This window comes from Eschrichtius robustus, chromosome 10 (genome assembly GCF_028021215.1).
Source record: "Eschrichtius robustus isolate mEscRob2 chromosome 10, mEscRob2.pri, whole genome shotgun sequence".
Lineage (NCBI taxonomy): Eukaryota > Metazoa > Chordata > Mammalia > Artiodactyla > Eschrichtiidae > Eschrichtius > Eschrichtius robustus.
Window position 1 is genome coordinate 3694848 of NC_090833.1, and position 15820 is coordinate 3710667.

At 60.4% G+C, this 15820-nt stretch overlaps 1 protein-coding gene across 2 annotated transcripts in view; it reads left to right on the forward strand.

Annotated features, from left to right (window-relative positions):
- The first annotated feature begins 1294 nt into the window (after positions 1-1294).
- RALGDS (ral guanine nucleotide dissociation stimulator) overlaps positions 1295-15820 on the forward strand; it is a 46375-nt gene continuing 31849 nt past the window's right edge. The window contains exon 1 of one of the 2 annotated variants that reach the window (XM_068553786.1): positions 1295-1368. In XM_068553786.1, the coding sequence (XP_068409887.1) occupies positions 1351-1368 (18 nt within the window). In that variant the 5' untranslated portion in view covers positions 1295-1350. Of the gene's footprint in view, positions 1369-1571; positions 1588-15820 lie in introns of those variants that run through there. The other variant, XM_068553787.1, reaches the window with a different exon arrangement.

The window sequence follows — 15820 nt, forward strand, 5'->3', positions numbered from 1 at the left end:
ACCTCCCCAGACTCCTGTGCAAGCACAGCCTTTGGGGTCAGAACGATCTGGGTTGAAACCCACAGCGGGGCCACATCACAGCCCTGTGACAGGCAAGCTCGTGTGGTGACTCTCAGAGCCTCAGTTTCCTCCACTGAAGATAAGGCCGGTCACTCTGACCTTGGGAGGGAGTGCTGGGGATTAAAGCAGGGGGAAGGTGCCCACAGTGCTTGGACTCAGGAGGTCGCCTGGCTGAGGGCGCCCAACACAGGACAAGGCCTCTGATGGTCAGCGCGGGCTCCGTGAAGGTGAAGAGCAATGATTTTGAGTCCCCCGTTCACTTAGAGCTGGTCACTTCGTCACTTAAAGCTGAGTGACCTTCAGTGCTGGGGCCACTGTTCACAAATAAAAAAAGTCAAAATCACTGAGCACCCAGAGGGTGTTCTTACTAACACTAACTACCCCCGACAGCCATTCACCCAGTGGGGGGGCCCCTCCTCCCTGGGCTCCTCCAGCCCCCTTTCAACAGCCAGGGCTGCAGCTGGCGGCAGGCTGGACCTCGTGTCCGGAAGTCCTGCCAGGAAAACAAGGAAGGGAGTGTGGCGGGGGTAGGGGCGGCTTGACCTTCTTTTCTGTACCCCGTGTCCACTGCCGCCTCCAGGACTGCCTGTCCCAGCCATGCACTGAGCTGGCCCCAGCAGGTGGCACACGGGGTAGGACAGAAGGATGGGGGTGCATAATCTCACATCTCCAGGTCTACACTACCACCCGGCCCAGCCCCCGCCCGGTTGGGTTTGGGGCGGCTGGAGGTCCAAGGGGCACAGGAGAAACAGAGCAGGCGGCGGAGGTGGGAGATGCGCTGTGACTCCCGGGTGCGCTGCGCGCGAGCGCGCGGCAAGGCGGGGCTCACGTGCACGCGCCGTCCACGGCCCGCGCAGGCCCCGTGTGCGCTCCCGGCCGTAGACTCTAGGCCCTGCTGCCCCGGCGGAGTCCACCCACGTCACCCAGCGAGAGGGAGACCGCCGCGCGTCCCCGAGCTCGCGCTGCGGGGTCCGCCCCTCACACCTGCGGTGGGCAGGGCAGGGGCGGGGCGGGGCGGGGCCGCGGAGGTCCCCGCCCACCCGGCCGGAGCCCGGGAGCCCGGGCGGAACCCAACAGCGGGGCCCGAGCGGCCGCGCGCGGCGCAGACAATGGGAGCGGCGCTGGCGGCGGCGGTGGCGCTGGCGGAGCCCCGGGCCCGGCGGGGACGGGAGGCCGCGCCATGAGCCCCGCAGCCGGGCGCCCCCCTGCGCCGCGCGCGGGCCGAGGCGAGCGGCCTCTGCGAGCCCTGGGCCCCGCCCTGGGGCCGGCGATGTGCTGCCAGGGCTGAGGATGATGGTAGATTGCCAGGTGAGTGCCCCGCCCGGCCGCGACCGCCCTCCCCATCGCCAGGGGGTGGAGGAAGGACTGCGTGCCCGCCCCCGCCCACACCCCATCCAGCCGGGAAGGAGCACCGCGCCGAGTCCACGCTGAGCGCGCGCTTACGCAGCAGTTCCGCGTCCAACCCTTCCTGGTACAGTTGGGAAACTGAGGCCAGGAGAAAGACACGGACTGGCCCGGGGCCACGAGGTGGGCAGAGTCCAGAAGAGAAGGGAGGGTTCCAGCCTCCAATGCCAGGGCTCAGCCACTACCATGGGGTTTCCTTTGGGAATGAGAGCCCCTAAGATTCTGGGGGACCCCTGTCCACCCCCACCCATGAGGGGCCCTTTCCTCTTGGCATCCCGACGCGCCCACAGGTACATACACACACATTGACTTCACAGGTGGGGACCATGGCGTAGATTCAGAGGAGAGTGGACGCAGAGGTGACAAGGGGGAAAGAAGAAATCGGTTGGAGGCAGCTCTACCACGGGGCAGGACCATCTAGTCTCCTGGCAACATGCTCAGGGCTCAAAGCGTGAGGGACAGAGGTGCCAGGCAGACGGGCTGGGCGTCTCCAAGGTTCCCACGGGTCGGCGTAGGCAGGGACAATCCCCAGGGCAGCCTGGACAGGACAGTTTCTGGGGTCCTGCATCCACCACTCTGGGCACCTGGAACTAGGATGAGATTTACCCCCTAGTGTGGAGGGAATTACAGGAGAGAAGTCCTTAGTTTACTCCACTGTAATTTGGGGTGCATAGATGCGGTGATCCCAAGGGTCCTGCAGCTCGTAGAAGAGTCTTTTGGCCTTGGTTCTCCATCCCTGACCCACTGTGCTCCAAGTCTTCCGAGTAGAAAATGCTTTCTACTCCTTCGAGGTCCTTCTGAGCAGGGGGCAGCCTGGGGGCTTGGGGAACTGGGGACCCGGGTGGTACAGAATGAGGCAGAGCACTGGACCGCATCTTTGTTGGCACCTGGGGTTCCTCATTTGGAAGTGGGTGGAGTCACCGCCCTGGTGGGAGTGAGGAGGCCTCCGGAGTGAACTGGACACCAGGACAGTGGCGGGAAAGAGGGGAGCAAGAGAGGCTTCTGAGGTCCTGCACATCGTCCCTGGAGCCGGCAGGTCCTGCTCCTTTGCCCCTCTGGGGTAGGGAGAGTCGCTGCCTTGACTACACCCAAACAAAGGTGTGTGTTTTGTTTTCTGGTTTTCCTGCCTGGGGCTGCAGTGCTGGGGCTGACCACCAGGGGGCGGGCTGTGCTCACTCTGCTCCATGGAGCAACTGGAGCAGGGAAGGGACACCCGGGAGTCATTCTGGGCATCCCCCTGCCTCCGACCCAACAGGCACCTTTTATTACTAGCCTCCAGGTCCACAATATGAGCTGCTCAGAGGCAGGAGGGGGCTCCAAGATCCTCTGTTGATTCAGCTACTGTGCCCTGGGCACTCACCCGGGAGCTCACAGCTTAGAAGGGCAGATGGACAAAAGCAGGAAAGCAAATCCACGTGAGAGAGAAGAGCAAGCGCTCTAGGGAATGAGTCAGGGCCCTGGAAGGAGGGCCAGGAGCCCCTGGAGGGTCTAAAAGGCCTCCATGGTGACATTGATGCTGGGACCAGAAAGACAAGAGCAGCCAGCCCTGCATACTCTGTGAGCAGTGAGCCTGGGGGAAGGTCAAAGGTGCAGAGACTTGGAAACAGAAGATTTTGTAGCCAGGAGGAAGTGAGACAGGAGCCAGTGTGGCTGGGAGAGCTGAGGAGGAGAGCAGGGAGGAGGGCAGGGCAAGACCTGGAAGGACGTCCCGGTGTCTGTGCCATGTGACAGCATTCCCCTAACTTAGCGCGTGCAAGGACAAACACTGACCCTCTCACTGTCTGTGACCAGGATGCAGGCTCAGCTCATCTGGGAGCCTCTGCCTCGAGGTCACCCAGGAGGCTGGGCTGTGGTCTCAACTGAGGCTCAATCAGGGTGGGGTCTGTCTCTGAGATCATTCTCGGGTTATTGGTGGGATTCATCTAGGCAATGGGTGGGTGCAGAGAGATATTCCGGAAGGAAATGTCCTGTGGTCAGGGTTGATTTGAGGAGGGGAAGTATGATGCTGGAGATGAGGATGGTGATTGGGTCTGGCATCTATTGAGTGCTCACCTGCACTCCATCCTCACTGCCCCGGGTCACCTGCGTGGTCATCAGGTTCCTGGGCTCTGCCTGGAACACTGGCTTGGCTGCACTTGGCCGGGGTAGCAGAGGTGGGACTTGGTCCACTGGAGGTGGGGTGGTGTATTAGTTTCCTTTAGCTGCTGTAACAAAGTACCGTAAACCGTGTGACTCAAAACAACAGAAATTTATTCTCTCTCAGTTCTGGAGGCCAGAAGTCCAAGATCAGATGTTGGTAGCACCATGCTCTCTGAAGGCTCTAGGAGGGGATCCTTCCTTGCCTCTGCCAGCTTCTGGTGGTTGCCAGCAGTCCTTAATGTTCCTTGCCTTGTAGATGCATCCCTCCAAACTCTGCTTCCATACTCACGTGGCCTCCTCTGTGTGTATGTGTCCAGTTTTCCCTCTTCTTATAAGGACACTGGTCATTTGATTAGGGCCCACCCTACTCCAGTATGACCTCGGCCTAACTTGATCATGTCTGCAAAGACCCTATTTCCAGAGAAGGACAGATATCATGTGATATCGCTTATATGTGGAATCTTAAAAAATGGCACAAATGAACTTATTTACAAAACAGAAATAGAGTCACAGATGTAGAAAACAAACGTATGCTTACCAAGGGGGAAAGCGGCGGGGGGGGATAAATTGGGAGATGGGATTGACGTGTGCACACTACTATATATAAAACAGATAACTAATAAGAACCTACTGTATAGCACAGGGAACTCTACTCAATACTCTGTAATGGCCTATACGGGAAAAGAATCTAAAAAAGAGTCGATATATGTAGATGTATAACTGATTCACTTTGCCGTACAGCAGAAAGTAACACGACATTGTAAATCAACTATACTCCAGTAAAAATTAATTTTAAAAAAAAGAGTGCTGCTAAAAAAAAAAAAAAAAAAAAAAAAAGACTACTTCCAAATAAGGTCTTATTCACAGGTGCACAAGGTTAGGACTTCAACTTATCTTTTGTGGGGACACAGTTCAATCCACAACAAGGGCATTGGAGTGATTCTACCCCCGAAAGCCAGGTACCCAGGTGTCCTCAGGGATGGGGGCAGCAGTTGGGATCTGATCAGGTCTCCGGGGCTTGGCCCCCGGCTGGAGGTTTTGGGGTGTGAGTGGAGCCTGGGGGTGCCCTGTCAGGGACAGCCCGGCTCCCCAGCTCGGCGCGTCCTGGCGCAGCACCAGCAGGTGGCGCTGTGCCCTCCTTGCGGCCACCCCGGCGCGTAGACAAAGGTCTCACCTTCCAGTTGCGAGGAGATCACAGACACAAAATTGTAAACAGACCAGGAGCACAGTCAGTTCAGGGGTGACGCGCTGTGGAGGAAATCAAGCAAGGCGGGGACCCGGGGTAGTGACTGGCTGGCGACCTGGATGGGCGGCCACGGAGCCCGGCCCGGTCAGACCCACAAGGGTTAGTTGTTCGTTTCCTGCTTCACCTGCAAGCTGAGCCGGCCCTTCTGAGCTGCTTGCAGGGGCCCTGCAGCTATGATTACACTGGCGGTTTCCAGACAGCTCTCCCATTACCGCCGGGCCGGTGACCGTGCGTCCCAGATGTTGGGGGGAGCACAGAAGGCAGCCATGGGGATGGGTGGGCAGGCCGAGCAGGTGAAGGCTTGAGGGGTCCCTTCCCCAGAGACCCTGCCCAAAGTGGGGGCGATGCTGTCTGAGCTCTCCCACGGCCCGCCTGGTGGGGTTCTGCCCGGTTGTACAAAGCAGGGAGTACCATCTGGAGCTGAGGAGCAGGGCCCCTGGGCTCCCCGAGGCATCAGTGAGATGGAGCAAAGTGCCCCGCGTGGCCGTGGCCCGGGAAGTGGCGGCCGTTTCTTACTGTGTCCTTTGGGCACTTCCGCATCTCACAAGGCCGGGGCCAGTAGCCTTGGCAGTGGGTCACTGAGGGATTTACGCAGCAGATGTTCATCGAGGGCCTCAGAGCTGAGCACTTGGCCCGTGCGGAGCACCTTGGCTCCCATCTGAGGGGATCAGACCATAGACACAAGGGACAAGGGTATAGGACAAGCAATAGATCCAATGGGGAAGGCATTGGACTGGGAGCCTGGGGACCTGGGTTTGGTGGCCACTCGGCCAGCAGTGGCACACTGGCCGTGGGGCCACACTCTGTAGAGTTCTAGGCCACTCCCACACCTCCATCCCGGGCTGCGGAGATGCCTGTTGTAACGACAGCCAGCCCATGGCACCTTCCCTGCGCCCGGCCTTGGGCTGCAGCGTCTCGTTGTATCTGCAAGATCAGCACTGCTGCCATCCTCCCTTTTGGGTGGGGAAACTGAGGCCCTGGAAGGCCAAGGGACTCCCACAGCTAGATAGTGGCAGGGCTGGTGAGGGCGCGTCCCTGCGTGCAGACAAGCCTGGGAGGGGCCCGGCATGGGCACTGGGGGCAAATTCCTTCCAATTACAGTGAGCTCCCAACGGTCAGGGCAGGGCAGGCCCCAAGGTGGTGGTTAACAGCGGGCGTGGAGACGTAGACAGAGCTAATGAACCCCTTTCATCCTCAACCCGCTCTAATGAAGGCCTTGGACTCTGTTCTCTGCATTTTCTTAGGGTTCTGGGTTTTTGAGCCTCAAAGAGTCTTCTCTTAGGGTCACGGCTGAGTGGTCTCCCTGGGGGTGGGGGAATAAGGTTTTGGGGCGTCAATATCTCCTCCCAGGGCAGCCAAGCCAGGGTGAGGAGGTGGAGAGGAGAGGGCATCCCCCTAAAAATGATAAGTCCCAGGAGAAAGGAGAGTTCCCATGGCAACCTGGAGGAGTTGCTTGGCAACTACAGGTCCCCAAAATACTTGCCTGCAGGAAGGCTCAGGGCTGGGGCTTTCCCATGGCCTGTGTGTATGCCTTAGCCACTCTTTGTGGCTGATCCCCCACACCCTCCTCTTCCACCCAGCAGCCTCACCCTCTGGTTCTTCCTGAGGGAAACCCTAGCCTGCTCCCCCCTCCCCATTGCCCCACCCTGCCAGCCAGCCAGCGGGCATCAGGCCAGTCCCCTAGCAACGGCTATTTCCTGGACACCTGAGTGACAGTTGATGGTAGCAGAATGTCATAAAATGCAGGGTCAGAGGGCACAGCAGATGGAGCCCAGTACCAGCCAGAGTTGGGAGGAGCATGGTGTCTTGTGCTTTGCACCCCCTGCATCCTGAAGCCATGAGTAACCTGGGCCTGGAGCAGGATGGCAAGGCAGGGTGTTGCTGGAGGGGGGCGGCGGGTAGAGCGCTGAAATAGAGGATGTCTGTTCTGGGCCACCTTGGAGACTGGCTGTGTGACCCTGGCATGCCCCTTCTTACTAGCCTCAGTTTCCCCATCTGTAGTCACAGCTACCCTTGTACCCGTGTGTTCACCATTCAGTGCATAAATTATGCCACCTGCGGGGCTTTGGGGTGGGAGGGTGAGGGACCAGGACCAGGCCAGCCACTGCTTCTTCATCTGCCCATCTGCATCCATCTCCATGGTCCAGGGGAGGCAGGCGGCCTCGTGGTTAAGGCCATTCACTGGCTTTGGAGATGGACACCTGAGTCTGTATCCCAGCTCAGTGCTTAGCACTCAGTGTCCTGGAACAGGCACTAAACCCGTGGAGGCTCACTGCTCCCCAGTGTGAGGAAACGGGGTGCCATGGGGATGGAAGGCAATCGGCCCTGTGGGCCTCTTAGGGGCTGCTTTAGTTTAGTTTAGTTCACAGGGGTGAGGGCTGTGGGTAGCCAGGAAGGAACCCCTTGACCACAGGACAGCGTGGCGTGTTGGAAGGGAGGAGAGGCTGGTAGGGGCCAGGCTGCCCAGTGGTTGGATTTTGGAGCTGGGCAGGGAGGGGTGGGACTGCTGGTGACACCCCCACCCCCCCCCCCCCACACACACACACACGCACAGGGGTTTCTGGGTGCCCTCAGGGAGCCAGGATTCTAGACTGACCGTGACCATTCACTCTCTGAGTGACCTCGGGCCATCGTCCCACCCCTCTGTGCCTCCCTGGCCGCATCTGTCAAACGGGGAGGGGGCGTGCCCACCTCCGGGGTTGGGGGAGGCTCCGGCGGCACCCGGTAACCCGGTAACCCGGCGCTGGACACCTGTGTTGGGCGTCCTGGCAGCGCGGGGCTTCCGGACGATCCTGGCCTTGACTGCCCAGCTCCCGCACCCCCGTCCCCCGCCCTCGCTTCGAGCGCAGCGGGAGGAGGGGGCGGGGCGAGGGCGGCGCAGACAATGGCCCGGGACCCGGGCGCGGGCAGTGCCCGGAGCGGGGCGTGGCGGCGCGCCCCTGCCGGCGTTCATGCTGGTGGTCCCGCCGCCGAGCGCGCGGGCGGACGAGGTGAGCCCCAGCCCCGCGGGCGGCCGGGGTGGAGGGGCAGGAGGCCACCGGCGCGGGAGGGAACCAAGACGCGGGGGCACTGCCCCACCCACCCCGGGCTTTCTGCAGGGAGGGAGCTCAGTTCACCGAAGTGAGGCAGCTGGGCCCTTCCCCGCCCCCCGCAGGGTAAGAGGGGGCGGGTCCACCCCGGGGCCGGGGGGCACCCCAGATCGTCCCCGCTTTCTGGGTTGGGATCCAGAACCGGTTCACTTGGAGAAGGCACAGGGCCTCTTCTCTGGCACCACCTGCGAGTCCAGGTGTGCCCACCTGACTCTTTGGAGCTGGGGTGGGGAGGGGGTGACCCTGGACGGTGGAGAGGAGAGTCCCCTTGGCCAGTGAGTGACCCTGAGCCCAAAAGCTTACCCACCTCCCGGCCCCTCCCCTCTTGGAACTCCACCCTGACCACAGGCCTTTGTCGCAGGAGGCTCTTTCCCAGTAACTGTCCAGCTCAGAACTGGGAGGGTGAGAATGTGGGGGGGGACGTGAGGACAGTGTTGAAGCCCTTGGGGCTGCCGCCATCTGAAATGAATCTGTTCCAGCGAGGTTCTTGCTGCTACCCGCCCCCATCCGTCTGGGCTGTGGCCCATCTCCATCACCATCTGTAAGGGAGGCCCTGGCCCCCGGGCATGTGGGAGGTGAGGCTGTCTAGAGGTCAAAGGGGAGAGAGAAGTCTGGGGCAGCCTGGGAGGCTGGCTAGGATTTACAGCATCCAGACAGGTAGATGCCTTCACTCCTCCCTGCCTTGGTTGCCTCACCTGTGGACTCCCTGGATGTCAAGGTGTGTGAAATGTCCCTGAAGCACCTGGCACGGGCACAGGCAAGCCCTCTGCAGGTGGCAGGAAATGTCTTTAACCCTTCAAGGGAGGCAGGTGGCCGTGTGGCCCACCAGCTGTGTAGACAAGCAGTGTTGACCACCCTTGGAGAGCTGTGGGCAGGGCGCCAAGTTGAATCCCCGCCTATTTCCAGCTGGGGAAACGGGCCCAGAGAAGCTGAGAAAATTGTCCAGGCCAGGCCGTACGGTGAGCTTTCCCTGCATAGCCTTCTTCCCTGAAGCCAGCGTTCCAGGCCCCTGACCACCCCCCCACCGCCGCCCCCATCGGGTGTGCGGACTGGAAGGTTGCCCTTTGACCTTCTAGTTGCTCGGGGTTGAAGTTCAAGGGCGAGGCAGTCCACCTGGCCTGAGGCCCTGGGTGGCCAGGGAGGTGGCAGCTGCGGACTCTGGGGGCAGGGAGCTGGTAGGTGGGCAGTGCCGCGTCACGGCAGACGACTGCAACGACTGCCATTCTTCAGGATTTCAAGAGCAGTTTCTTTCACAGCCACTTGGGACCGGGACATCCCAGCACAGAGTACGGGCCTCCTTCCTCTCTCACCAGCCCTGCCAGGAGCAGGCATGGGGTGTCCCTGAGGAAGCGTGCTCACTGAGTCTGGGGACGTGGGGTGGCCATCACCTGGCCGTATGGGGTACAGGCGAGGCTCCTGGGGTTGGGTGTCCCATCCCGCACGTGGACATGGGAGTGTCTTGGGAGCATGCCCCTGCCTTTGGGTGAATATGTGCACGTCTGAGTGAATTTGTGACCACGTTTGTCATCATGTGCCAGTAGTGTGCACGGCAGCCTGGCAGTGGCTGAGCGAGCACACGTGTGAAAGGGCATGTGCAGACTCACGACTGGTGCCTGGGGGAGGGAGAGCGTGCATCATGAGAGCACAGGCGTGTGTGCACATGCGCATGCATGCAGGCATCTTGCCTTTTCAGAGCACCAGGCCCGAGCCTTGACCATGAGGAAGCCGGACCCCTCAACCTGTCATCTTTAAATGGGTTGAGAAGTGTGCCCAGCTCACAGGGCTCTAAAGTGCTTAGCACATGCCTGGCACGCGTGGGCGCGCTCTTGCCTGGCGGTCGCGTGGAGACCTATACAGCTCTTAGAGGGTCCCCGGGCAGAGGAGGCCACCTGGTGCCTTGGCGCCCCTGTCCCTTGCCCCAGGTATGAGCAGGTGAAGGCCCTGGAGTCTTGCCTTCTGTGGGAGGAACCAAGGAAGGAGCAAAGTCCAGGGCTTGGCAGAAGGACAGTGGGCGGCGGGAGGGTGGGACAAAGGCCGTGAAACCGTCACTCAGCCCCAGGGCCCGGACACCCAGGGCATCCTCTCGCCCTCCCACCCCCCACCGGCCTGCTGGAGAAGAATTGTGGGAAAGAGGGCAGTGGGCACCAGCCCCACCATCTCCCGCAGCCAGCTGGAGCCCCAGATCCTTTCCAGAGGCCAGGACAGCTCAGGAGGTCCCCCTCTGAAAGGGCAGCCCCGCTTCCCAGGCCCTGGGCCCCCGCAGGCGGGTGGGTGGCGGCGCCGGGTACGCAGTGTCCCTGGCACGGCAGGCAGCCTCCTCACCACAAGAGCCCGTTTGTCCTGACTCCCCTGGCCCTGAAGCCCTGAGTGACCAGGCCCCGCTGGGCACAGGGGCCTGACTGTGGGCTCAGCTCCCTCCCCCACCCCACCCTCAGTAGGCCTGGCTGTGCTTTGGGAAGGGGCTTCTTAGACCAGGCCAAACCACGCCAGAGCAAGCTCTGCTTACCCGATGAGCAGAGACCCATTCCCGAAGAATTGTTACTGAGCTGGGGATTCACGAAGGAGAAAAAAACCCCAGGTTGAACCAGAGCTGAATCGACTGCCCGCCTCCCCACACCGACATCCCCAGGCAGGCTGGCTTCTGGGAGCCTCCAGGCTCCTGTTTTCCAGAAAACCTGGCTTCCCCATTGCTCCGGCCTGGGCATGCCCCCCCACCTCTGCTCCCAGCCTCACTCTCTGGAAAGCGTTTTAATGGCAGGTTGGCAGACGGGGCCTCGCCCTTCCTCTTTGCCATCCCTCAGGCTGCTCTCTAACCTCACCACCTCCTCCAGGAAGCTTTCCTGGTCATCTTCCCAGATGGAGCTCATTGGCCCCGAACCCTGAATATTTTCGAGTCCAGAAACTTAGAAGCCGGAGGAACCACCTGGACCACGGAGTATTTGTTGAGAGCCCACGGTGTGCCAGGGACCGTTCCAGGGGTCGATACGTCAGGGAACAGAGTCTCTGCCCTCAAGGAGCTTAGATCCCTTCCAATTTTAAAGAGAGGGAAGAACTGAAAAAATGTTTAGAACACAGTGCCCTTTGCACTCCTGTGATGGTGTGTGTGCGCATGTGTGAGTGATACAGTCATCCATCTGCCCATCGGCAGTGTGAGAACCCACCACGGGCCGGTCATCAGTCCAGGTACTTGGGTATGAGGGGCGAACAGGGCAGATTGAGCTTACAGCCCAATTGAGTGGGGAGACACAAACCAATCCCACAGTGGATGATTGTTTTATTACCATTTTATTAGTGTTACTTTCTCATCTCATCCACCTTATTTAAAGTTGCAGCTCTCCAATCCCATTACTCTATTCTATTTTTTTCTTCTATAGCATGCTTGCCTTCAAACAAGTATTTTACTTATTATACTGCAGGACCAGAGGCTGATCTTTATCTGTTTTATTCCCTGGCATATTCCCAGCACTTGAGCAGGGCCTGGCATCTAGTACCTGCTCAGTTAATCCGGTGTGGTCTGAGTGTGGTGCTGTAGTTGGGCCCCCGGGGCCACTCTGGTCTGCGGATGGTGCAGGCTGTAAACCCCGTTACCAGTCCCTCAGGGATGCAAGATACACTGAAATTGCTCAGGGATTTTTATGGCAATTGGATGTTGCCGCGACATTTCAATTGCACTTTACGACAGTGTCCGTCAGTCCCCAGTTTGGGGATTAAAAAGGAAAACCACTGATTCTTCCCCACAGAGTGTCCTAGGCTACTTGAGAGTAAGGTTTTTTGAACATGTGGCCTCTGCCAGGCCCCGTCCTAAGTGCTTCCATCCGATACTGCATTTAACCCATGCGAGCTTTTGGAAGCAGAGGTCGTCCCCATGTGTGGCTCAGGACCACGCTCAGCGGGGGGTGGGGAGAAAGTCGCTTGCCAGCTCCCCCCAGCCAGTGAGTGGCAGGCTCTGGGTTTGAGCCCAGACTCCGTCTACCTGGAGCCCCAGCTCGTGGCTGCCACTCTAATCCACAGAGTTGGATGTTGGGCTCCTTGCCGAGCTGGACGCGGGGGCAGGCCCGAAGGGGCGGGGAACTGTCCTCGGCTGCCACGGGAGGGGGCCGCTGGCACCCTTGGCCCGGCTAGATCCTGCTGGGTGCAAAGCCAGGGGGAGCAGCTGGGGCAGGGCCCGGATTCTCGCATCCTCAGCTTCTTGACAACCTGTGTGACTCAGTGGGCTGATAAAAGGGGCCGGCGGGCGGGCCGCCGGAGCAGGGGAGCCCTGTGGCCGGTGAATCAGCAGTCAGAGCAGCTGACCGCTGGCTTGCTGTCCTGCCTGGGGCGGGGCCAAGCCTCAGCTGCCAAAATAAGCACCGCCCCCTCCCTCCCTCCCTCCCAGCTCCCCTGGCAGAGGCTCCCCTATGTCTCTGCCGTTCCCAGGGGTCCCCACGTCTCCCCAGCCTGGAAGAGGGGACAGAGCCTCCCGGTTCGGGCGTGTGGCCTTCCACAAGTCACTCTGAGGCTCTGGCCCCCGATGGCCTTCCTGTAAAGAGCGACCCCCTGCCCATGGAAGGGCACCTCGAGGATAGACTCTCCCTCGGCTCTTATAAAAAGCTGGGAGCAGCTTGGGAACAACAGCCTCAAAGCCAGACTGCTGTGTGGCTTTGGGTGAGTTCAGTGCCGTCTCTGAGCTTCTGTCCCCAAGCTCACCTGCAAAACTGCCTCACACATTGTGACGATTAAATGATATCCACGCTGGCACATCAGTGAACAGCAGAAATACTAGGGAGGTCACTGACTCCGGTTTAGGCATGGAGTTGGGGTGGGGGAGGTGAACAGGGAAATGAATGTCAGAATCTCAAGCTGGGCCTCATACAGCGGACAGACCACCCACCCTGCTGACGGGGACCCAGCAGCCCCAAACCTGCCCGTGCTGCCGGGAACAAATCCACTTTAACCCAGTGCACAGTGGAGGAAAGCAAGCTGCCCTGGGGACCGGACAGGCCCAGGCATATACCTGGGGTTGGCACTGATCAGCTGTGCAGCCGCGGGCAAGTTGTTTGCCCTCTCTGGGCCTCGGTTTTCTGTTTTACAGCAGAGGTAGTTACCATGGCTTCATCTGTTTCACAAATGCTGGGTGGAAAGGTGTTTTGTCTCATCAGTAGCTGCTTCTGCCTGCAAGGCTTCTATTTGCCTTAGATGAACCCCCCCCGGACCTAAGCCCCTCTCCCGGCTTGCGGGGCTGGGTCACTGGCGTGCACAGCTGCGGCATCACCCCTACCTAGCAGAGCCAGGCTGGTAGTGACTGTGTTGAGCGACCTGACGATGGGCCTCAGGTTCCCAGAAATGAGAGGGTGGAGAACCGGGCTGTCCCCACCCCCAGCAGGACCCCAAGTCAGGTCAGGAGGCTGCAGGAAACAGGAACGAAAGCCTGGCCCCAGGCCTCTCCTGCCTGCTTCCTGGACAGGATGTTGTGCTGAGTAAACAACTTGAATAGGAGTCACCGCTCTGGCTCTGAGTCACAGCTCCTAGCGACAGCCACGCGGTGCTTATAAACAGTGTGCTTCCCACCCACCAGGGCCTGCCCCCACTCCCCGCCCCCGGAGTCTGAAGAGGGTGAGAGGACCCCAGATACCGGAGGCAGCAGGCTCCCCTGGAATCCCTCCCCCGCCCAAAGGGCTTGATTCGGGGCACACGTCTGTGCGTACACGTGTGTCCACGAGTGGGGTTTCGCTATGTCTGGGCTCGTGTGTAGCTGACCAGGTGCCTTATCCCGGGGCTACCTGCATCGTGGGCAGAGTGCCGTTTGCAGGTCACGCGACCTTGGTGTCCTGGGACAAGCGTGGAAGCCGTGGTAGCATCTCAGGGCTGGTGTGAATGTTCCCCGAGGCCACGCCCACCCAGAGCTCCGTGCACAGTATAGGGGCACAGGAATGGAGGTGGAGAAGTGGCAGGAGGTGGTTTGCAGGTGGAGCGCCCCTAACGGGTCCCAGCCTCAGAGCCCTGGCTCTCCGTGGCCTGTCTCCGTTCCAGGCCGTGACAGTGATGGTGTGGGGCATGTGGTGACACAAGGCCGGCAAGGAACAAAGGCGCCTCTGCTCTCCCCTACACGGGTGGGAGGAGGGGAGGATGGGCCCCGCCTCTCCCCCCCTCACCCCTCCTCCTCAGGGCTCCTGCCTTTCTTGCCTGCAGCTGGTCCTGTCCTCCCTCCTGGCTGTGACTCAGGCCCTCGGCCTTCCCAGAGCTCAGGGCCCAATGCTCGGGGCCAGCCCTGCCTGGGCCTGGCCTGGCTCACAAAGGAATGGCCCAAATGGCTCTGAGGCCAGGCTGACCTGTGCGGGGGCCTGGGGTCATTGGAGAAGAGCCCAGGCAGCCTTGTCTGGTGCTCAGGAGCTCTGGGAGGGAGATGTGCCACCCGGCACGGATCCTGGTACCCGGGAAGCACTCAATAAATGCCTGTCCAATCAAAGGCATTAACACACAGACACACCTAACTGGGCAGCCTGGCTCCCTATTGGCTCCTGTGACCCCACCCTCGCTTCTTCTAAAGCCCTCTTGAAGCTCTCCGCCACCCCCAGGTATGTCCACACAGTTGGAAAGGCTTTCCCATCCCCTCGCCCACCCGCTCATCCCTGCCACAGCGCTGGGCCCAGGGACCAGGAGGCCATGGCTCAGGGAAGGCCCTCCCCAATTTCATCCAATGCCCCCAAGGCTAGGGAGAGTTCGCTGGTCCACGTCCAGGGCAGCCAAACCGCATCGAGGGGTGCCTGAGGTCACATGGCCAGTCAGCTGTCAACACAGGGGAGAGAGGCCAAGGGTGCGGTCAGCCTAGGCCCCACAGGGCTGCCCCCTGCCTCACCCACGTCCTGCTGGAGCCTGCACGGGGCTTCTCCCCAACAAGACTGAGCACCTGGGGGAGCCCTGCCATGCCAGCCTGTCCTCGAGAAAGTGGACCAGAGTGTGTCTGCCAGCCCTCTTGGCCTCCCCTCTGCCGGGACCAGGGTGACAACAAACATTTCCAAGTTATCCACTGGGATCCGGTTGCAGGGCTGCATGCCGAGCACCCAACAGACCTCACACTGCCATCTGGAGCTTGCTCTTGGAGGTGGAGCCAGGCCACAGTACCCCTGGTGCAGGGACAAGCTCCACCAACATTCACTGAGTGTATATTACATGCGAGGCCCATGTCCATGGGACACGATCAGAGTGCGGGTCCCCCGAGTGCCAGCCACGAACCAGGCCTGTGCTGAGTTCTTGTTGAATCCTGCAGCGTCCTTGTGCCCATTTTACAGATGAGGAAACTGAGGCCACTAAGTCTCTGGCCCAGAGTCCCAGAGCTGCTAATAGAGAGCCCAGTCTCCCAAACCCACCCAGTTTCCCAGAGGTCCAGATTAAGAGCCACCATGCACGGAAGGGCTAAGGTGGCTGGGGAGAAGGAGCAGGGGGTGCCTGAGTGGAGGTGAGCACGGGGCGAGTCAGGGCCGAGTGAGTGGGAGGGGGCGGGGGGCAAGGAGGACTTTGGATTCTTTTGTGGGTTGGACAGAAGCCTTTGGAGGGATTTTAGTGCCGGGGAAACATGCTGCACTCTGGATGCAGGCATGAGGTGGGCACCTGCAGGCAGGAAGGCGGCTGCCTCAGGGTCCACCTGGAAGCCCCTGCCACTCAGCCCCCCCACCTCCAGATGCCCACCCACATCCCCTAGAGAAGCCCCACCCTAGGGGCTCCTGTGTCCGGGGAATCCTTTCTTCCATGAAAGAAATTCTCCTGCCCCAGAGGTGGGGGGGCGGGGAATTGAATTTGAAAACCTCTGTACACCACCACCCCTTCCTATAACGGATCAGGAAACTGAGGCTCAGAGAGAAGAGGAACCTGCGAGTCCCAAAGGGAGGCAGCACTAGGCGGGGGC